The sequence below is a fragment of the Cibotium barometz genome, chromosome 35, assembly GCF_041138505.1.
Source record: "Cibotium barometz isolate CiBa-2024 chromosome 35, ASM4113850v1, whole genome shotgun sequence".
NCBI classification, from domain to species: domain Eukaryota; kingdom Viridiplantae; phylum Streptophyta; class Polypodiopsida; order Cyatheales; family Cibotiaceae; genus Cibotium; species Cibotium barometz.
Genome location: NC_141080.1, coordinates 40,672,505 through 40,697,036, shown reverse-complemented (window position 1 = coordinate 40,697,036; position 24,532 = coordinate 40,672,505). Strand labels below are relative to the sequence as shown.

General features: G+C 41.4%; 1 protein-coding gene across 1 annotated transcript; it reads right to left on the bottom strand.

The window, feature by feature from the left end:
* Positions 1-23,584: 23,584 nt before the first annotated feature.
* On the bottom strand, positions 23,585-24,319 carry LOC147618444 (dirigent protein 6-like). Its single transcript, XM_086775159.1, has one exon. It carries the CDS (start codon positions 24,234-24,236, stop codon positions 23,679-23,681), a length of 558 nt encoding a protein of 185 aa, XP_086631285.1. The 5' UTR covers positions 24,237-24,319; the 3' UTR covers positions 23,585-23,678.
* Positions 24,320-24,532: the final 213 nt, after the last annotated feature.

Sequence of the window (24,532 nt, the reverse complement as noted above, 5' to 3'; positions counted from 1 at the left end):
AGTTTGCAATCTCACAGGTGAGCAGGTTTATGCATAGCCCAGGGTCTTAGCATTGGAAGGTAGTTAAACGCATCTTTCGCTACTTGAGTGGCACCATACATCTTGGGTTGTTTTATCCCAAGGGGGGATCATTGCCGCTAGATTTACATGCTTTTTCAGACTCAGATTGAGCTGGTTGCTATGACACAAGAGTGTCCACAAGTGGTTTTTGTTTCATGCTCGGTAGCTCATGCATATCTTGGTTGAGCAAGAAGCAACATACTGTGGCCACTTCTAGTTATGAAGCTGAGTACAGGGCAGTTTTCACAGCTACGGTTGAGTGTGTGTGGCTCAGACGGCTTATGGCGGCGTGTTGGATAGGATTCTACCACCTCTATCTACATTGACAGTCAGAGTGCATTGGCAGTTGCGAGAAACCCAGTTTTTTATGCTCGCACAAAGCACATTGAGGTGCATTATCACCATGTCAGGGAGAGACTCCTAGCGCAGGAGTCTCTCCCTAACATTGAGGTGCATTATCACCATGTCAGGGAGAGACTCCTAGCGCAGGAGAGATCAACTTGGCCTATGTGCCAACATAGGACAACCTCGCCGATCTTTTCACACAAAGGTGCTTCCTCATGAGAAGTTTGAAGCTTTCCGCAAAGCTTTGGGCTTGCTCCCCTTTGTGGACTAATCTACTTCGGGCATGGCACTTTCCTATACATGAGTGCCAGCTCTCGTTCACACCATCACTCCCAGGGGAGATTTATTGCCATATATATAGGCAGTGATGTGTGTGAACACTTAGGACCGCCAGGGCACTTTTTTCCTCTTTAGGAGGTTTTTCCCCTTTGCTTGTATATATGCCCATTATTCTAGGGCTAACTAATCTTTGTACATTGACACAATCTAATACACTGTGTGTGTGTGCATTCTTGCTTCTTCTTCTCTAAGCTTTGTGTGCTTTCCTGCAACCCTAATTCCAACACTTGTAGCCTTTTATGATGATTCACTACATAGTGTTTATGTCTCTACCATCTTTGGAGATGCCCCTTGGCATCAAGATGCCCCTTGTCCCTTTCATCAGATTGGAAATCTATATCAAATTCGGAGATACTCGACGCAATTTCCTTGGATGGTGTGGGCTTTGTTTTTCTTGTGGGGTGACTAAGGAGTTATTGTCACTTTCAGTCTCTATTCCTCACATCACTATTGGTGCTTGAGATTGAGTCATCCCAATTCATCAAATTGAAGATAGACATGGTTTTTAGACCAATCGTACCATCTTTGATTCTCTCATGAAGAAAAGACATTCTAAGATCATTTCATATGATTCTTGTTGTTGGAAAAGTCCATAATAATGAAGGTATGTTTAACCTAATGTTTTAGAACCTTGATCTTTAAATCTCATAACATCCCAATCGGTTTGGCAATAGTCCCATCAACCATCTTGACAATTATGTTTGAGACTTCTAGATGTGGCTTGGTCATCTTCTCCAGCATTTCTTAGTGATTATACTGACTCCTTCACCACCATCAAGGACTCTCATTACTGTGATTTCCTTGGCCGTAATTGGTAGTAGTGTGGTACTCATCCCCTTCAAAATTTTTTCCTAGTTTGTTAAGTGGAATTTAAACCATAGAGTTGGTATTTTATTCTTCCACCATTAGGACTACTAATTTGGTTATAGGTGTCTCCATTGTATATTGGGGGCATATCTTATGCATGTCAACAAATGGTGGTGACCTGATATTGAGTTCCCCATTAAGGAGACCTCTCATCTCTTTAGGATCTCCACTCAATCGGGCATTTATAGTTGTACTGGTTTGTGAGTCCATAAGTAGGTGCCGGTGAGACTAGAAAATCCATTTCCGAGATGGGCTCAAGGTTTTTGTATGGCAATTGTCCCTTGAACCAATCAAGAATCAAACTATGAACGTGGAAGCCTCTGTCTCTTCCATGATGACACTCGGCACATCTAGAGTTTTGCAATTCTAGTAGCAGGTGTCAAGGTACTAGGGTGTATAGTATGAGACTCTCACTTTCTTGGGTCTTGGCTCAAGATCCTCTTGTGTTTTATCTAAATCACTAATTTCCTTCATCAATCTCCTTATGAGTCCAAGTTTTGTCATGTGTGATCTAGTTTCAGGAATTGCATGTTCCCGTGGGGTTTCCTAAAACGATGCAGGGGAGAAGAGAGCTTGAGCTCTTGCAAGCACACAAACTCTCACACAAACCCTAGAAGAGAGCACACAAGGTGAGAGGCTGAAAATTCTTCTTCTTCCTTCACACAACAAAAGAGGTCTACAAAGAAGATAAAATGACTAACACACATATAATAGAGTATATTCAAGCAGTCCATAATGTGAACACACTAAAAGGAGTGGGTAGATGTAGTTCAGCTGTAGAATCTTTGGTGAAGATATGTCGGTGCCAGATACCAAACCCACCAGTAATATAAATGTCAAATGGTCATGCAGGCACCTCGTGAGTGTGTTAGCTCATGTTGAGCTTGACGTCTAACACTTCCCCTCAAGATCAACTCTAGATAAACTCTAGATCATGAACTCCAAGCATATCTCAAAATCGACGGAGCTTCTCGGCTCCCAAGGCCTTCGTGAAGATGTCAACAACTTGATCCTGTGTGATAACATAGGACAAGTCAATGTCACCTACCAAGACTCTCTTCCTAATGAAGTGATAATGTACCTCAAGTCAATGTCACCTACCAAGACTCTCTTCCTAATGAAGTGATAATGTACCTCAATGTGTTTCATCCGCGCATGGAAAATTGGGTTCTTGGCCAACTATATACTACTAAGATTGTCACAATATATGACAACCTTTCTCTCCACATGCAACCCCCAATCAGCAAAACAAGTAGCTTGTGTAACCAAGCTACCTCACATGCTGCCACCAGAGCTCCTCCTGTACTCGACAAGGCAACTGTGGGCTGCTTCTTGCTGCTCCCTGTCATAGCAACACTACCCAATGAAAACATAAACCCACTGGTAGATCTCCTATCTGAGAGATGCTACCTTCCCAATCTCCATCTGTGTACCCATATAGCTCCAATGGTACACCTGCTGCATAAAACAATACATAATCAACCGTGGCCCTCAAATACTGAAGTATGTGTCGCACACTGTCAAGATGTGTTTTGTGTGGAACCTACATAAACTGGCTCTCTAAAGCCAACAGTGTAGCTCAAATCTGGCCTGCTATTTGTGACTCCCACAATCTTCATGTACATAGTGGTTTCCTCCAACACATAATCTGCATCCTCACTAATCTTGCCATTTTGATCTAATGGCACTGAGATTGGCTTACAATCAGCCATCCCATACTTGGACAACATGTAATGAATAATGTCTCCATTGACTACCAAATACCCCAATAAAGAGTACGTCTATGTTCTGAGCGAGAAATTATGAGCGAGATTTTTCCGAGCGAGAAAAAAAAGACCAGCACCCAACCATAGTTCTCTTTGAAACTAAGGGCTTAAAGTTAATCATAAGAGGCTATGTGTGTGTGTGTGTGTGTGTGTGTGAGAGAGAGAGAGAGAGAGAGAGAGAGAGAGAGAGAGTATGTGTGTGTGTGTGTGTGTGTGAGAGAGAGAGAGAGAGAGAGAGAGAGAGAGAGAGTATGTGCATTATGAGAGAGAGAGAGAGAGAGAGAGAGTATGTGCATTATGAGAGAGAGAGAGAGAGATTTTAAGACAGAACATGTGGTGCCTCATTTTTAAGCATGTGTGTGTGTGTTTATGGATCTGTGTGTTTGTGTGTGTGTGTGTTTATGGATCTGTGTGTTTGTGTGTGTGTATATATACATATGTGTGTGTGTGTGTGTGTGTGTGTGTGTGTGTGTGTGTGTGTGTATTGAGAGAGAGATAGAGAGAGAGAGCTAAGAAGTAAATTACAACAGCTACCAAGCATAACCAAGCATATCGGTCTTTATATGTAATTCTCTATCTCACTCTCTCTCTCTCTCTCTCTCTCTCTCTCTCTCTCCTTTTCTCTCTCTTTTGCCTATCATAAGAGACTCTGTGTGTGTGTGTGTGTGTGTGAGAGAGAGAGAGAGAGAGAGAGAGAGAGAGAGAGTATACGCATTATGAGATAGAGAGAGATTTTAGGCCAGAACATGTGGTGCCTCATTTTTAAGCATGTGTGTGTGTGTGTGTTTGTGGATCTGTGTGTTTGTGTGTGTGTGTGTGTGTGTGTGTATATATATACATGTGTGTGTGTGTGTGTGTGTGTGTGTGTGTGTATATATATATATATATATATATATATTGAGAAAGAGATAGAGAGAGAGAGAGCTAAGAAGTAAATTACAATAGCTACCAAGCATAACAAAGCATACTAGTCTTTATATGTGCTTCTCTCTCTCTCTCTCTCTCTCTCTCTCTCTCTCTCTCTCTCTCTTAGTTTCTCTATCTCTCTCTCCTTCTCTCTCTCTTTTGCCTATCATAAGAGGCTGTGTGTGTGTGTGTGTGTGTGTGTGAGAGAGAGAGAGAGAGAGAGAGAGAGAGAGAGAAAGTATGCACATTATGAGAGAGAGAGGGATTTAAAGACAAAACATGTGGTGCCTTATTTTAAGAGAGAGAGAGAGAGAGAGAGAGAGAGAGAGAGAGAGAGAGAGAGAGATATTAAGATAGAACATGTGGTGCCTCATTTTAAGCATGTGTGTGGGTGTGTGTGTTTGTTGATCTGTGTGTGTGTGTGTGTGTGTGTGTGTGTGTGTGTGTATGTATATATATATACATATATATATATATATTGAGAAAGAGGTAGAGAGAGAGGAGCCAAGAAGTAAATTTGGCTTGAAAGAAAATAATATATATATCAAAGTGATCATATAGTTCAATGAAATGCAACAAAATTATATTTTATGTACTTTGTCTATGCATCTCAAAGTGATAATATAATTCAATGAATTGAAGTATTATATTTACCACAAGCATAGCAAATCAATTCTAACACCTACCAAATCTCCAAAACTTCAAGCATATTATATGTGGTATCATCACCAACAAGCAAATCTCCAAACCTCATTGTCACCATAACACCGACCATGCAATAAAACTTATGTATTTGTGTGTGTGCACAAATTACCAAAATGGCACAATTAAAACATCATATTAGCAAAGTAGTCCAAAACTTGAGGCAAAAGGCAATACATGGAAATCGTTGAAGACAAAAAATAAACCCTATGTAGAAAAGTAGTCCAAAACTTGAGGCAAAAGGCAATCAATGGAAATCATTGAAGGCAAAAAATAAACCCTATCTCTGCACTCATTCTGAAATAGCGGAGTCATCTACAAAATAACATTTTGGTCTCATCTTAGATTGCCGAGGAGTGTCATCATAAGGAACGTCTACCTCCATCTCTCTAACCATGCTCTCTGCATAACAAGGTAAACAACTACAACATGGTCAAGAAACATTTTATCCCTACCATCTCAATATTTGAAAATTCCATGGTGCTTTAATAGCATAAAGATACTCACTAGTCCAATGGAACATCTATGATGGCTAAACTCTCCTCATCATCACCAAGCAAATCTCCAAACCCACCCAAGTCAGCAGTATGAGTGCCGGCCTTATAGTAATCATCTACAAATGGCATCAAGTGACTAGTACAAATCTCATCATCTCTCTCAATCACCATGCACAATTGTGCGCTATGCATAGCAGCCCTCATAACAGAGCCGGTCCCACCTCCTATCTCAAGCACTGAGCCCGAATGTGGACATTAGGCCTCCATAAAGAACAACATTAGGGGGGCACTCTTTTCAAGTGGGCCCCTCCAACCACCACTCTTACGATTACGCTTAGCTCTTGAAGGCAAGCAATGGCTCATGACCTCTGTGGAGAAGTCTAAGTCCAATGCTTGCCCTACCTGCAAAAATAAAATAGGAGCAACACAAGTAAATTATCCATTCAAGAAATGCCCAACACAAAAGCACAAACCTTATACTTAGTAAATTACCTTTTGTGCAATCAAAAGGTTAACGATGGGTGTTTGGCCAGCCTTATGGAAGGCCACCACATGTAGCAATGTCATCTATATATAAATACAATCAGCAGAGCAAGTATTATTGGCGACTCCTAATAAGCTATTTATTAGACATCAATAGAAATGCACATGGTAGCACTACCTTCATAGGCACTCCTAGTCTTGTTTCATTGCTGTAAGGCTCTGAAGAGTTTAAAGCCCAACGAAAACCAACAACCATGCCTGTCCTAGAAGCAACTCGTTCCACAAGAGAAAGATGAGCAGGACTTGTGATCACCAAAACCCAACCCATGTCATCCATCACACCATTGGCCACCACCAAAGAACTCTTTATATGATCCTCACTAATTTGATTCCAAGAAGGAATCCCATCAAAGCCTGGAACTAGAGAGCCTGACAACAAAAGACAATCCGGGAACATTTAAGCCAAAAAAGAAAGCAAGTCTCAAAAAAGCTTTCAAATAAAAGTTGTGCAAAGAGAGAGGACTTATTGGAAAAGAGGGAAGGACTTTACAAACCTGTGGGCAAATCAATGACTGTGAAGTCAATGCTCCAACTACATGGCTTGCCTCCTCTGGTTTTTTTCTCTCCAAGGTGGGTCATGAAAAATTGTCTCATTACTTCAAAACCCTCCTTGAAATTATGCTCCATCAACTCCTTTCCCAATTGAATGTAGTCATATGTCCATACATTCACTTGATTTCTCCCACCAAGCCTCTCTTGCTCATGAAAAGCACTCAATGAAACGATCCCTGACGAGCTTGCACCAGTTCTTGGAAAAGAATGATCGTGCCCTTTAATGATCCAAAAAACAATAGAATGCAAACATTTTAAGAGTACACATTGTTTTAATCATTCTATATACAATCCTTCATCAATCCAATAAACATACCTTGACTCTGACTCATGAACTTATTTGATGGTCGACCCCCCTTATTTGTGGCTTCCTTCTTTTCCTTGAGGTCCTTTTCCTTCAAGGCACGCACCTCTTCATCAATCCTTTTCTTCTCCTCCTCATTAATAGACCCTAAGGAACTCGAGTGAGACATGCACTCCCCCTTCAAATGCCATAGGTATATCTCTTTGTCCTCCTCCAAACATTCCTCCCTCTTCATGTCCAACCACCAAGGACATTTCTTCCTCTCCCATTCAGACAACATTAAAGCCCCACCTGTTTGATTGTTCTCTCTAAAGATGGAGCAAGAGTACATGGTGAATCCAGAATCCACTGTCCATGCCTTACAAACATGAGGCAAGAAAGGTATCTTCTTCATAGAAATAAGCAACAGCAAATACCTAAACACAAGCACAAAAGTTAAATATTCAACAACTCATCACATTTTAAAAATTCTTAACAACAACACCACTGAACTTGGGATCTTTTCTCACCTATAGACCAAACATCTAGATGCATTTTTCAAGTCAATATGTTTTGCTGCTGATGTTGCCACATTCATCTCTTTCTCAAATGAATAAAATAGCACAGCTCGATACCTCCCAACAATGTCCAAGAAGTATGTGTCCAAACTAGGCTCTTGAGGCAACTCTAGTTTCTCCTTGCCGATATTGGAATCTACAACCTATTTTACCAATCTGGTTGCATCCTCTAGTAATTGGTCCATCCACACCTCCTTGGCCAACCATGAAATGTATTGATGGTCTCCAAGTGGCATCCCATAAGACTGCTTAACATTGTCATCTTGTCCTAGAAGTTTAAGCAGCATTGAGGATTTCAGGTCTGGAGAACATGCTGCCGAGGAGAGTGCATATAATTTCTCTAGACTAATTTTATATTGGGAGTCCTCAAAGGGAAGCTTCCACAATATCTCAAACCATTCTTTGCCATTGGATGGATTAACCACCGAAAGCATCTAAGAGATTCACAAAATATCTCCCGTCACAAAATCTTAATCAACCAATCAACCCAATCAAGCATGAAAGACAATCAATCCAATGAAACACGAAAAACATTATCAAGCATGAAAGACAATCAATCCAATGAAACATTATCAACTAACCCTTATCATTTTTCTATTGTAAGTCTTGATAACACTCCTTTTTGCCTTTAATACTTCTACATCTTTATCTTCCTTGGAAAGTCATGGATTGATCTTCTTGCATGCAACCTCAAATGCTGTGTCCCATTTTCCCTGTAATGACAAAGAAAAAACAACAACAAAGCAAACAGTCAAAAGAGTAAGATTTAAATCATGAATCAAAAATTACTTCCTCACAAGAAAACCCACTGCCAAAAACCATGCGACCTAGGATTGATTGAGTCAAGGGATACCACACCCTTTTCCCCATGTTTGCCTCTCTTGTTCTCATAGAGGCAATGTGATTCTTTTCAGCTTCACTAAAACTTTCCATGAGAGATGTGTCATCTAATGCACAAAGGGTACTTAAGGCCTCTTCATGCATCCTACAAAAAATCGACAATAGTCAATGGAAACAAATTCAAGAGCAAGTACACAATTCTTTTAAAAAAATCTAATCATTTTGCAAAGAGATATAGATGAGAAGCTTACAAGTTAATTCTCTGTAAAGTAGCCACAAGAACTTGCTCATCCTTTTCATTTGGAATGATGAATTCTGCTTGAACTCTGATATGCTTCCCCTTCTTATTTTCAAAACTCTCGCTAATACACTCCATCCATGCTGCTGCAGTCCTGTGATTACCCTCCCATACAAAAAACATTTTTCCCCTCAATACAGACCACTCTTCTTTAGATTCAAGCCTCGGGGGGTCACTCACAGAAAAATGTGAATATCACGTGCATTCAATAGAGGCATATTTTTAATTCATGAAACTTATGGAAATATATTTACATAAGGTTATTATTTAAAAAAAATTCAAAAAAATTTACATATTCATAAAGAAAAGGGGATATTATATGGATAAAAAAAATCTCAGATAAGGGATTTAAAATATAGACCTTGAACGCACGCGATAGGGGTATTCTACATATAGTGACCCCCCCGAGATTCAAGCTCTTTTTCAAACTCGCCATTGATAGCGTGCTAATGTCTATCCCAAGTACTTGTTATTGTTTCATCAACATCCAAGGTAGACCCATCAGGCAGGTTAATCTAGACAAAGCATGTCTAAGCTCTCTAACCCTTTCATTCATCCTACACCTGCAAAGTGGAATCCTAGGTGCTAGCATTCCAGGATTAAGTGCCAATCTAGACAGAAAGTTAGATCCATCAGCCTTAGAAATTGCTTGAGGAATCAACTCAGGTATATCATCCTTATCTTTGGGATCCTCTTGTGTAGTTATGACAACAACCAATTCATTGCCAGTAGCCAAATTTGTGTCCTCAACCATTTGTTCATCATTTTCTCTCTTTCCAGGATGCTCAACAACCTCATGAGACTCTTTAACTTATTTCTTGGCACCAGAGCTAGATGTTTTTGCAAGTGTCTTTCTCTTTCTGGTATTGACAACCTGTAAGAAAAAAAGAGAAAAAAGGAGGTAGTGAGCACATGCAGATTGATCCTTCCATCTGTAGTTCGCCACCAGCGAACTATACAAGGAGGCATTGCAGTAGGCAAATTGCCAACCCTTGAGTATTGCAACTTCTTGATCTCATAGATCATTCTGGCCTTTTTGAAGACATTAATATATCATTTCATTTCATTTCTCTCTCTCTCTCTCTCTCTCTCTCTCTCTCTCTCTCTCTCTCTCTCTCTCTCTCTCTCTCTCTCTCTCTCTCTCTCTCTCTCTCTTCTAAAATAACGCATACGCTATCAATTCTAATGTTCACTACCTCTCAGAAATTGTCTCCCTAATTGAAAAATGGTTAAGAATTCACAAAGTCTCGTCTTATCCGAATACATTCAGTACAACCTTTTAACCCTTCAAAGAATCAGTGCAATTAGCTAAGTAAGAGAGCAAATTTAACATAACAAAGAACACAGCAAATAAATCACATAGCAAATCACTGACTAATTTATCTGCACTTACGCTTCCAATTGCATTTTAATACATCAAGAGTTTGGAATAAACACAAAAAATTCCAACAATCTGGTACTACTCTAAGTAAAGATCCCAGACTTGGAACATATGCAGCCAGTATCGTATGTGCAGCCAGTATCGTATGTGCAGCCAGTATCGTATGTAAAGCTCCCGGACTTGGACCACGTGCAGCGAGAATCCTATATAAGTTGTGGTGCAAGTACTCCAAGCCATAAGCCACACCCATAATAATTCTCATTCGTGCATTCCAATCTAGTTGCTCAGCATCGCAATCTGCCACCACCTAAACATTCAGACCCATGGCAAAACAAGCAGCACTGAACTAGCACCTTAGCAGCACTGAACTAGCACCTTCATGACATAGAAAAGAACATGTCCAAACATTGTATAACTTACGACTCAGGAGGGGACATGTAGCTATCCATTACTGTTAATATATCACTAAAGCTTAAATGTAGAAATCAATGGAGAAACTTCATTTATTGCAATGTATGTACATAAATATATAATGTGCATGTGATTGAACAAAAGGGAATGCTGCGAAGGGTAATTTTTTGTGGGCACAGATGACACACTATGTAGGAGGTCGAACAATGTCCCATTGGGGTATATTCACAAATCAGCATTCTTGTCAAAGGTTCATCCTCAGAGCAGTATCCAAGTAGCTTCATGATGTGTTTGTGATTGATGCTAGCAAGCCTTGCATTGGTATCACCCCTAATGAAATCAACCGTAATGAAATCGGCCCTAATGAAATCACCTCTAATGAAATCGGCCCTCTGTAGGAGCAGCTCGACAGAGACCCCAATTGTATATATCGAAGTAACACCATATTGGGGAATATGGGAATTTCCCACAAGTTTGGGACACGTGGTCAAAAGTTTGGATTAACCATAACTTGAACACCACTAATCCAAAATGAGCGCTTTATAGCTCTTTAGATTCCATTTTTCAAGCGCTTTCCATCAAGCGCTTTCCAACGATAGGTCATATGATAGGGTTTTGAGAAACTTACAAACATGTTATCCATGTCCCCTTTTTTAAGTATTCAAAAATGGGAAGTGGGAAATTCCCAAATTCACTAATATGGTGTTAAGTCAAGATTCACCAAACAAAATGGGCAATTAGGAGGACAAACCCAGGAAGTGAAGTAAGGTGTCAAGGATACCTTCGTGAAAAGCAAAGTAAATGTAATGCTTTGATTGATAAAAAAGGTAGAGGTGGCCTGATGGGTGTTCCTGCACCATGCTTTGAGGGACTTATCTCCTTGCCAACTTGTGTGAAGAAGCAATATGTGTGGTTCTGTGGAGATAATGTTGAGCACACATGGGAGATGTCGGTCGATGTCGGTCGGACATTGTTACTGAGAAACCACCTAGTCGTCCACGAGAATGGCCTGTTGTTGCAGAAGGGACATGTTTAAATAGCATGGAAGTGCAAGCTCTATGGGATGCAGGGTTTGATCTGCAACACATTGGACCATCTTGTGGAAGGCCAGCATAGGAAGGCACACCACATGAGACTGATTTGGACATACGTCCCACACATTGTGCAAGTAAACCTTTAGTTATTTCAAGGAGGGTCACAAAAGAAATGGACGAAAGAATCAAGAGGGCTATGGATTTGGTTTGCACCATACATCGCAGGCAGGTGGTTGTGGACAAGGAACATGTGGATTTCACAATTTCAACTCCAAGTAGCCAGGAAAATGGAGCGACATACAAGGTGACTATATCAACTTTTCCAGTCTGCACTTGCGACAAGGAACATGTGGATTTCACAATTTCAACTCCAAGTAGCCAAGAAAATGGAGCGACATACAAGGTGACTATATCAACTTTTCCAGTCTGCACTTGCGAAGGACTTTAAGAAACGAGTAGACCAAGGGAAAAAGTATATGCCTTGCAAACACCTTTACTACATCTACACAAAGGAGTTAGGATTGGATGTTAGCAAACAAAAGTTTGTTCACCAGGCAGCATTGACAAAGAGAGAGCTCCACTACATGTTTCGTATGCTGAATTGATTGATGTGGTATGCTCAGTTGTTCTATTTTGTGGAGCTCATATGATATTTACGAATGATTACAAACTTTTGTACTTGGAAAAAGATTGATCTGCTTTTGGGCTTTGTATCCTATTTTGTTTGTATGTTGAGCTTTATAAAGTGATACCATATTAAACACAATGATGTAATCAAAGTTTATTCACGTGCTTTATACAATTGCAAAAGAGATAACCAATACTGTTGCCTACACCATTTGGGTTGATCCACACCATTTGCGTTGGTCCACTTTATGTAGAATATGTGTGTCTCATTATTTAAGGAACTGACCTACACCATTTAGGTTGATCCACACCATTTGGGTTGATCCACTTTATGTAGAATATGTGTGTCCCACTAGTGGGACTCCCTCCGCCTTCGGCGGAGGTGCCGCCACGCAAAGAGCAAGAGATAAGACGGGCCATCGGTGCAAGCCCTCTCGGTGCAAGCCCATAACTCAAGAGGCAGAGTGCGCAACTCAAGGGATAGGGCTCCACCATGGCTCTCTCTCTCTCTCTCTCTCTCTCTCTCTCTCTCTCTCTCTCTCTCTCTCTCTCTCTCTCTAATGTGGCGCTCCCTCAGGAGATGAATGGAAGCGTTGGATGCATTTGCAGCCACGTGGTAGGCAGCAGCCACGTGGTAGGCAGCAGCCACGTGGTTGCCTACCCCTTCTAAGTTGATATGTATAAGTGGGATTCTCGCCGCCGAAGCCTACGGCAGCAAAAACAAAGAAATTACATACAAAGCCATGAATATATTTCTAAACAAAATTTAGATCCTACGACAGCACCTTGGTTGAATAATAGCCAATTACAAACAGGAAATGTTAGGCCCATTCCTCCAGGGGAAGGGAGAGCCATCCAATGTATGCTGGCTCTTGCACAATACGATGTCCACTGCTGGTGTGCAGGTGAGCTATTGCATATCTTCCACTCCGTCTGCTTAGATTGCCTAGGTACCTCGCTACTTAGGAGCAGCTCTTCTCACTCACACACATACACAAAGTACACTTCAAAGTCTTGAGTTGCGGGCTTCCAATGTTGGCCCGTCATGGATATTTTTTAATTTTTATATGGACTCATTAGGTTCTGCCTAGAAAACTTGTGTCTAGGCATTTTTTATTGAGTGCTACCACTTGTCTATGATATTTTACATTTTTTTGGAGCAATTCCAGAAGACCCCACTTTGGTTTGGAGTTCAAGACTTGCCTATGATCTTCAAATTTTCTTTTGAAGCAATGCTGGGAGACCCACGTTTCCACCGCAGAGAGAGAGAGAGAGAGAGAGAGAGAGAGAGAGAGAGAGAGAGAGTATTCATTGTTCTGATTTGAGCCTTTTTCTTGCTCTGGCCGAGATGTGGAGGCATTGAGGGCTCTATCATGCCCAGAGATCAAGAGAGAAAGATGTAGCCTTTGCCTTCTTCCCCTTCTTCCTCTTTCACCTTCCCCTTCAGCTTCCTCTTCTTACTCTTCTTCCTCGTGCCTAAGAAAACACAGAGAGATGAGAGAGAGAGAGAGAGAGAGAGAGAGAGAGAGAGAGAGAGAGAAGCAAGTGTCTTCCTTTTCCTCCTTTTTGTTCTGCGAATCTGCAGAGAGTAAAAAGCCTTTTCTTCCTCTTTGACTGCCTGTTCCTCTTCCACGACCTGCAAAATCCAACTATAGAGAGAGAAAATTTCATGGTTGCCAGTTGTCCACGAAGAGAGAGAGAGAGAGAGAGAGAGGACAGAGAGAGAGGAGTTAGTGTGAGCTTTGTTGTTAAATAGGTGTTTGTACATATAATTTTCTTCTGTAGTTTCTTAACGAAACCATGCTAAGTTGCATGATAAAAAACTACATCTCCGATGAGTATTCGTTCAGATACTTCTCCCTTCGCTCAGACGCTCAGAAGTTTGTGCTCAGAAAATGGGCATCCCCCCAAAGACCTTAGGTGTGTGAATGACCTCAATTCCTAAAAAGTAGCATAGATCTCCTAAATCCTTCATCTCAAACTTCCTTTTGAGAAGACCTTTCACATGCTCAATCTCTTCCAAGTTGTCACCCCCAACAATAAGATCATCCACATAAATGGTGATGATCACAATACCCTTATCACTCTTGCGCACATACAAAGAGTGATTCGCATCTGCCATATGAAAAGTAATAGTGATTTAAGATACTCAACAATCTTATCATGCCATGCTCGTGGAGCTTTCTTCAGCCCATAAAAGGCCTTACGAAGCTTACACACATACTCTGGGTGACGTGTATCCTCAAAACCTGGTGGCTGATCCATATACACCTCTTCTTTGCAAGTCACCACATGCAAGAACGCATTTCTGACATCCGTCTGATGTAAAAACCATCCTTTAGTTGCAGCCACCATAATCACAACTCTCACAATTGCCATCTTGGCAACTGGGAAAAATGTCTCCTCATAATTAATCCCATGTGTCTGTGCATATTCTTTGGCTACCAATCTAGCCTTGTACCTACTTATGCTACCATCACTGTTATGTTTCACCTTATACACCCACTTACAGCCAATAGCTTTCTTGCCTTCAGGCAATGGCACCAAATCCCAAGTCTCATTTCCATACAATGCATCCGTCTCCTCATCCATATCTTTCTCCCAACACACATTTCCAATAGCCTCATCAAAACATGTGGGTTCTACAACCTGCACAACTTTTGCCATATACACATAGTGATGTGCCACATAACCATCATAAGTCAACCTTTGCACAAGATTTTTGAGTCTTCCAAATCTTTGTAACTTTGCATTCATGGCTTGCATAGCCTTCTTCACACCAGGTGTCCTCATTGAGGCTCATCTCTGAGCCACTAGAATTTCCCATCAATAAAGAGAATGCCCTGTAGAAATGTCACCCAAGCTTCTCATCAAGGCTCATCCCTGAGCCACTAGAATTTCCCATCAACAAAGAGAATGCCCTATAGAAATGTCAACCATACCAAGGGACTCAACCACCTTCTCTTTGCCTTTATGTGACGTACCAACTATAGTTTGAGGACTGGTATTATGATGGAGCCTACCACTCCATGGTCTATCAACAATAGAATCGCTGGATGATGACTCTCCTGGTCCACTCAATGACTGTGATTGTTGGCTTGCATTCTATGCACCCACATTTCCACTTACATGAAAACCCCAACAACATCCTTTTTAGCAGCATACCAGCTACTCATCTCATCAAATACAACATCACTGCATACCCTCAATTCACGTGTAACAGGATTATAACATCTATATCCCTTTTGCTCAAGGGAATACCCAATAAACACACATTTTTTTGCTTTTGGATCTAGCTTGGTATGTAACTCATTTGGCACATGCACATATGCAATACATCCAAAAACTTTCAAGTGAGACAAATGAGGTTTCTTGCTAGTAAACTTCTCCTCTTGTGTCACATCATGTATGGCTGCAGTAGGAGTTTTGTTCATCATATAAACCCACACTGCCCTCTAGTCCAGCTCGCCTGCCGCCCATGCCCGCCCTTCGATCCATTTCACCCACCGTGCTCTGCCCCTCAAGGATGACATGATAAATGCCTTACATGATGGAATAGAAGATCGAGGTTTGGAACAAAAAGGAGTAGAAGAAAACACACGACGTGTGCAATACGTTTCCCAAGAAGAGAAACAGCTATGCAGGCTTGCTCGTCTTCCACTATATCGTGGAGCATATGTGTCTGTTTTACGTGCTTTCCTATCCATACTGAACTTGCAATCTATTTTTGGATGGTCGGATACAAGCATATCAAAACTTTTTGTGTAAGTGATGATATCATATGTAATTAGTGAGTTATGTACCTTTATATGCATTTTCTTAGCCTGACTATTTTGTGTAACAGCTTATTGAAACATCAAATATTGCTAGAAGATAATCAGATGCCAGTGGACAGTATGAAGCAAAAGCAATGTTGCACTCATTTGGCATGGACTACAACACACATGATGCTTGTCAAATGGTTGCATTCTTTATCGACAAGAATCAATGCAGTACAATGTCCGCATTGTGGTACATCGTGATATAGACAAGATGTGCAAGGACATCTTTTATTGTCTTTGTTGAAAGTACAAGGTGAAGAACATGGATGTGCATTTAGCCCCTTTAGTTGAGGAGCTTCGTGTTCTATGGGAGGGCATTGAAGTTCATGATATTTCTAAGAGGTTTGAACAACCTGTGTTAACATTGAGGGGAATACTTATGTGGACTTATGTGTTAACATTGAGGGGAATACTTATGTGGACTATGCATGATTGGCCTGGCTATGGAGAGTGCTCAGGTACTATTGTAGCTTGTTAACGTATTATGTTAAGTCATGATTGTTGTCGGGAGGCTGGGAAAAGAAGAAATGCCTCTATAGCTACCTACCCAGCAGCCTTGGAAGACACCACAAACACAAGGGGCACCACCAGCACAATGTTGGAAACAAAAATCTCTCAAAACACCACACAGAGATACCTCAAAAACCACGTATTCCACAAGATAATGAAAACCCACATACTTATCCACAAATAATGCAAAAAAAAGATCCCTCTTTCACAAATCAGCTGGCTCCACTCGGCTTGCCTCTACACTTCAAGCCTGTCAACGTTGCCACCTTATCTTCAGCAGCCACAATCATCCACACACAAACAAACAAGGCCACCCAAACCTGAAAGACCCTCTGTCTTCGTAGCAGCTGCACCAACCCCCCCTAGTCTCACAGTTGCCAGAGGCGGCTCCTTCTGTATTGTGTCTACGGCTGCTCACCACACGAGAAGTCCCTGGTCCCTCACCAGCCCTGTTCCTCCACAAAAAACTGGCCACTGTCTTGGTCGCTAACCACTGGCGGCCCCCAAAACAACCCGATGGACACACACCCAAAGGTGTCTCTCTGCAGAACCTCAGCCAGCCTTCACTTCTACGAGGCGACTCTCCTTCACACGGCTTCACCAAGCTTGTCAGCGCCTCTGCTCTAAAAGCCACTACCCACCTGTCTCACAAACAGCCCAGCTCTCACCTTGACGCCAGTCACAGCAGCTACGCCCTCTTCTTGCGCTTCAGCCACGAACACACTGTCGCCACTCACCAAGGGGGGTCTCACCTTGCGCCAGCCACTCCACTAGCTCCCACACAGCTAGCCTCACCAGCCGAGCTTTCACCAGCAGCACCTGCACCTTTCCCTTGCGCTGTCAGCCCGTCAACCTTTGACGCCTTTTGTCAGCAGGAGCGCTGCATAGCCCATGTACCTTTGCCTTCTTCTCTCTATGACCAGGGCACCTCCCAGCCACCTACCAGCCCAAAGGCAACTCCCGTTTGTCCTCGCCAGGCAGCTCCTTATCAGCTGCTTCGGTCACCCGTCCCAGCGACCTCCAACCACACTCTCCTCTCGTTGCGATTCACCACCCCAGCCTCTCTAACTACCCGATCACTCGCCAGGCCTCTCTTCAGGCCTCTCTTTACTACAAGGCGGTTATCTTTGCTATCTATAGCTCCTTTGGCAGACCGACGACCCCACTGGCTCCTTTCTCTGCAGCAGCAAGTGGTCCCTTCACACCAGGTAGCCCTCTTGTCGGCTTCTTTTGACACCAGCAGCTTCCGTCTCTTTCCCACAGGCACTGCTTTGCTCTCCTTGCCGAATCCTCAGAGAGTGACCATCACGTTGTTTCTTTCTTCCCCGGTGACTCCTCTCACCAGCGATCATGGTCTCTGCAGAATCTTCCTCCAGGCGGTTTTCCTTGTTCTGTACCTTTTCGACCCTCGCCAACCTTCCACCGCCTTGCGCTGGCAGCAGCTTTTACAGCCATGTGGCCTTCCAATAAATTGGCCATGTTTAATATTATCATTTTTTTATTTTTGTTTTTTTCTAAGGCCTACATCACCCTTTCCTTCCTCAATATTTTTTTCTAAGGCCTACATCACCCTTTCCTTCCTCAATATTTTTGTGCCATCTTTCTTCTTACTATCCACATATAGCCACTCTCTCTCTCTTCCATTTCACCATATACAAGGTAATGTTGGCCCTTTCTTTGATCAATTGCTCTTCATGCTTCCACACCCTTCGAGATGCAACCCTTCAGTGCCGAGAATCTCATATGAGTTTATATGTAAAAGATATTAGCATTTTATGGAATCATTTCAAATTTGGGACAGGGTGTATACATTGACTTTGTACCTAAGAAAATGAGAACTTTTGACTATCTAATGCTTAATCAAATTATGCAACTATACTACCAACAACTTTGAATATGATGTTCCAACAAAAGAACTTGAAACGAAATTCCTTCATTTACTAGGAGAGATTAGCCACTAAAGGTAAACAAATTCCTGTTTTTTTACTGTTTACAGAGTGCCTGAGTGGACAAAACTAGGCACCCTGATCTTGCAACCACCCATTGAGAGAATACAATTAGAGAGGGTCAGAAGAGTGTCAGCGCAGTAGCTATGTGTCTAGGGGGTTAGTAAAAGGGTTGTTTGGATCTTTTTGGATTCAAGGGAAGATATTGTGAGTGGATTTTGACAGTCAAAAGCTAGACAGAAGTCAGATAGGATTGTGGGCAAATTGGTCATTCTGTGTATCAGCTCTAAGTTCATTGTGATCAATTAAGTATCTATAGAGTTGAATCTTTGTCTTTTTTGAGGGTTTAGAGGGTTTAGAGGTGCTAGAAAACTCAAAGCTAAGAAATTCTTCTCCAATCGAGTCAGCCATTAGCAATTAACAATCAGTGGGGTCAAATCAGTCAATAGCAAATCAACTATATGGGTAGTAGAGAGTCTTTGAAGTGAGTCTCGCTATCAGCAAATCAGCCAATTAGCGGCTGTCAAATCAGTCACAATAGTTAGTCAGTTGTGGGTAGAAGAGAGTCTTTGAATTCATATCTTCATTAAATTAGGGCAGCCCAAGGGTTAGGAGGATTCGGCGGACAAGTAAGAGAAAGTTCCTGATCCAGATAAGGCTTCTCAGTCAGTCGATTTTGCCTCCGAAGGCCGAAGCAGTATCCGTCAAGACCAATTGGACTAGTGTCACCAGAAGGTCCGAAGAGCATAGGGGAATGTTAAATGTGGTTGAGAGATGGAGGCTAGTTGGACCAAAAGGACAAAAAGAGGATTTAGAGGTGTTATAGGACTCAGAGCTAAGAAATTATGCTCCACTTGAGTCAACCGTCTCAGCAATCAACAATGAGTGGCGGTCATATCAGTCAATAGTAAGTCAAATGTGGGCAGCAAACAGTCTTTGAATTCATATCTTCATTAAATTAGAGCAACCCAAGGGTTAGGAGGATTTGACGGACAAGTAAGAGAAAGTTTCTAAGTCGTTTGGTTTTGCCTCCAAAGGTGGAAGCGCGTTAGACCAGTTGGACTAGTGTCAGCAGAAGGTCCGAAGAGAATAGGGGAATGTTCAACATGGTTTTGGGGTTGAGAGATTGAGGCTAGTTGGACCAAGAGGATAAAAAGAGGGCAAGGAGGACGGCATATTGGGATCGAATTCTGCGTCAGTCATTCGAACCAATTTACATGGGCAGCTAGGGTAGACTAGTGTCGATAGGGCATCAGCAAAGGATAGTTGATAGGTTCTAAGAAGTTCAGGGTCAAATGTTTGTAGTTGGATGACGTTGGAGGACATTCTGGAGGTCAGGCGGACATGTTTCTGTTTGGAATCTGCTGCATGCATCTCTTCCAAACTACAATCATAAATCGATCACTTCTCGGTAGTTGGGAGAGAAATTTTTTAGGATTAATTTTTATGGAATATACCTTTGGATTAAGGTTTTAATGTGTTCTGGACCTTAGTCTCGTTAAGGTTTTAGACCTTTCAGACACAAGATTTGGAGGATTTTAGTGATGGTGATGATGTAAAAGTTGGCATGGTGCTTTTAATGAAAATGGTAACATACCTCCGAGATTAACCAAGTTATAATTAAAGATAGTCCTAAGTTTTGGATGCTATAGATTTCAGTAATAATGAATTCGAGTAGGTTTTTAGTGCTTTTTCGATATTAAAGATTCTAAGTGTTAAAATTAAGTTAAGTTTTCAATTAGTTAGTATACTCAAAGGAAGCCTTAAAGTGTGTAGATGGACATGCAAATCGAAATTTGATAAAAAGAAAGTAAAACATGACCTATTTTTAGAGTCGACTTTCACATACAATTGATTTTGGCTATACCATTCACGGTTGGTTGTAGACTGCATGCGTTCTGCTAAATTTAAGTACCCATACGACTAGTATCTGCTGATAATTGTGCGCAGAGTTATACCTTGCAGATTGCAGCCCCCTGACAGCAGCAGATATGAGGAGGCTTGCCAAATCTACAAGCAGCTCTTGCCAACTTCTGGAGAGTAGACATGGATTCCTAAGACATCACCAAATATATTGGGAAAGTACACAAACACTCTTTTCATTATTTTGCTTTTGAGATTAAATAAAAAAATAGATAAGTGCATATATGAGAGAATCTAAGTCGATATAGGCACGCTTAACGATGAGTAATTCTTGACTTTATTAATTATACATGATCTCTTTATTCTATGTGACTCATAGAATAAATACTTTTGGAGATAAAGAATTAAAAGATATAATATTTAACTAGTTTTTATGACTAGACTCTAGATAAAACCTTCATTAGGGACTATTTTGTGAAGAGTTTATCTTTCCCTACGTTTAAAATCATATTTTGATGTAAACATGAAAGTTTTAGACACGGCAAGAAATTATACAAGAGTGTATGAGACTCTAGAAAGTCAAAATTCCTTTCGTTTTTGAGTTATTCAAGGTGCAAAGTGGGGCACTTGGTTGTTTTTGACAGTTCCATGCTGAAAACACAACTTTGGCTGTTTTAAATGCTCTCAAAGAGACCTTAGAACTCATTTTTAGAGAACCATCACTGAGACATGCGTTATAGAGCATTAGAAGTCCTAAAACTTTATAGTTTTGGCCTTTCTCTAATTCTACATAGATTGAAAGATATTACTCTCCCAAAGAGACCAGTTATTAGGCTTTGCCTAAGAAATTGCTATCAAGATTCACAACCTTATCTATATAGACCGGATGGACTAATGCATACGCATAGTTAAGACTTAGTTATAGTGACTAGAGATGACCTCTCTCGTTAGAACATGATAATTGATTATGTTAAAAACAAGGACTCCCATGTGACTTAAAAGATAAAGAGAAGTTAAAGACTGTTTAAATTAAAAGCTTGTTTTATACTTGAAATTGATTGTAATTGATTTGAATATGCATGCCTTGAAAGATTATGGACTAGAGATGATATATATGAGTTATGATTGCTTTGTTTTGAGATGAATGATTGATATGCATGTGTATGATGAGACTCGACATGAGATTTTGGGATTCGGGCGGCCGTCCTTAGATAGGGAACATCGGACAATAGAGAACGTGATTTATACCCTCTGGAAGCCATCTGGTAGAACCCAAAGTGGACGAGATTTACTAGAGACATACCCGGGATAGCCGTGATGTCCATTATGAAGGTTGGACAGGCATCGAAGAAAGCCCTAGATTGGCTAGATTTTGGTCATTATGACTAACCATGTTGTCGAGCATGGTGATGATGATAGAATCTTGAAATAGACACATACATTGTGATTGATTGAGATGCTATGTTGTAATTGATAGAGATTTATATCATGTGAATGTTTGTTTGAGATTACATGATTCTTTGCTTATGTGATAAGAACCTTGGATATAGCATGCATGGTTGTTTGCTATTTGCGAAGGTTGATTTGATTGTATTGCTATGTAGAAATAGCAAGATTAAGTGAGTTTAATGTTTTTTTAGATTAAGTTATACGTTTAAGATATGGTTAAAATTCAAGACCATCACAAAAAAGTAGCGAATAGGAAGTTGGCAACAAAAAAAGAAAGCAACCCCTCTCTCTTTCTCGTGGAGCTCTCACCCTCTCCCTCCCTCTCTCTCTCCCTCTCGTTTTTTGTTATAGGGCTCCATGGAGCTGAATCTCTCTCTCTCGTTTTGCTACCGGAGATAAGCTCTCGTCAAGGTGCTCCCTCTTTCTCTCTCTCTCTCTCTCTCTCTCTCGCTTGTTATCTGCACTGATCTCCACCATGAGGGTGTTGAGAGAGGGAGAGAGACGAGACAAGAGACACCACATACACTCCACAAGAATGAATCATATTAGTCACAAGTCACATATATATAGACAAGACCTAGAGTGAGTTAAGGCTAGCTATATATAGCTCCAGCACCCCCACTCAAATAAAGCTCTCCAGCTCTGTGAGTAAAAAAACCCTTGGGAGCACAAGGGAAAAACCCGAGCTCGTAACCTATAAATGTACAATGCCACCTTAAAGTCCATGTGCAATGTGCTTCTATATACAAAGTACAAAGAATAAATGTGCATGATGTGAAGTAATGTGTGAAGTGGCCTAAAGTCTATAGGCTATGTACAAGTCTAGACAAAATTGACATGATGTGAGATGTGCTAATCTCCAAAAAGGGAGACCGCAATAACTCCAAGTTCTAATCACAAAAGTGTAAACCGAGCTTCATGGAGTCCTTTGGTGAGAATGTCTGCAATCATTTGATCAATTGGACAATGTTATACCATTATTGCTCCTTTCCTTGCTTCATGTCGAACATAAAATTAAAACTCTAAAAGTGGAGACCCGTGTCTCATGCATGTAAGCAAACTTAGAGGTCCATAAAAGAAGAAAATAATAATAAGAAAAAGCCCCGCGTTATGACGCAACTTGCACGGCAAGTTTTGTATTTGATTGTAGCTTGTACAACAAGCATCCGTCTGAAGCTTTCACGACGGAAAGCTTTGACGATCAAGTCCTACTTACGACTCAGAGACAACTACCTGTTTGCTCTCACAAAGAACCTGTTTTACTGTTTTAGATGCAGTTTGCCTGAATTGTCCTAACTTTTGACTCGGAACTCCGATTGACAAACCGTTTTGATAGGATTCACCAGCACTGTACCATCTACGCACCAGCACCTGGTCTTGGTTTTAAGGACGCGATTAAAAAACAATTCTAATTACAACAAGTGGAGCTATAAAATCATGTAGGCAACATATAATCAAAGAACCAATCAACCCTACACAAAGCTGTTACCAAAGATCAATCTTGTAAGACATGAAATCATAAGCATAAATTGATCAAGAAGACGTAGATGCTTCCCTTATAATTAGAATCGCTCTGATACCATGTTGAGAGAGAGAGAGAGACGAGACAAGAGACACCACATACGCTCCACAAGAATGAATCATATTAGTCACAAGTCACATATATATAGGCAAGACCTAGAGTGGGTTAGGGCTAGCTATATATAGCTCCAAAAAAGAGGGTGCATCTGCTCACTCTCGCATGTTGTCTGCACTGGCTTGATAATAAAGTTGGTAACCTTATTAATAAGGTTGCAAACCTAGCTGGCATAAATTAACTAATGAAAAAGTAGCGAATAGATAGCCAAGACTAGGATGCCAATTGGCTTTTGTTGATAGGCATCCGAATATGCGTTGAGGCGTTTGTTGATGTAAATGCATATTTCTTTTATAAGAGCAATAAAATATAATGATTTTTTTGGTTACACATCGGGTCTTTAGAAGATGTGAGTAGGCTTAGGTTAGGAGAATTAATGAAACTAAGCAACGGGTTAGTTACTAAAGACAGCGATGCAAATGGTCTAGTAGTAGAGGTCAAGATCAAAGGAGAGGATCCATCGGGCAGGGGCGGCCCGCACGAGCTCGACGAGGCGATTGGTGGCGAGACTGCGTGCGAGGAGGAAGTCGCCGGTGCCGCCAACAACGGTGAGGGAGCGCACTCTCTGGGACTCCACGATCTGGCCCATGATGGTGACGGTGCCCTTGTAGGTGCCGTCGTCGATGGTGGCGGTGAAGGTGTGAAAAAGCACGAAGCCTTTCAGGCTGTCCAGCACGTAGAAGCCCTGTGCCACCCCGGCCGACGCCGAGCTGTTGGAGGCACCCAGCGTGAGGGGGGCCTCGAAAGTGGCCACCACGCCGAAGCTGAAGGCGTTGAGGAAAGTGCCCGGAGGGGGCGAACCGTACACCGAGGTGAAGTAGGTGTTATTCACGATCGGGTTGTAAACGGTGTTGTGGAGGTAGAATCTGTATTGGGACGGGCCGGCCTTGATCATCTTCTTCTTGTGACAAGACGCCGGCGTGGCATTGAAGCTGATCAGCGCCAGTAGCAGGCATGATGCGAGGAGCCAGCGGCTGGCCATACAGCGATGAGATCAGACAACAAGAGTACCTCGCTTGATCTGCAAGCTGCTGGGTAAATTATTAGGTGGAAAATCTATAAGACTCAACTATGATCTATTAATCTCTTGTTATCAAGTAATAACATTAAGATGGTATTCTATGTTGCCCAACTCCTCTCTAATCCTATGTGGATTGCATCATTAAGAGGAATAATATTCTTTTGATCTTCTCTATTCTAATCTTTCTACTTATCATATCTAAGTGTAGTGTCTCTTTAACCCTATGAAGGTCGAGGGAGATGTTGCTACAAATAGAT

Coding starts and splice junctions, on each gene's coding strand:
- LOC147618444 (XM_086775159.1), bottom strand. CDS start 24,236: ATGGCCAGCCGCTGGCTCCTCGCATCATGCCTGCTACTGGCGCTGATC.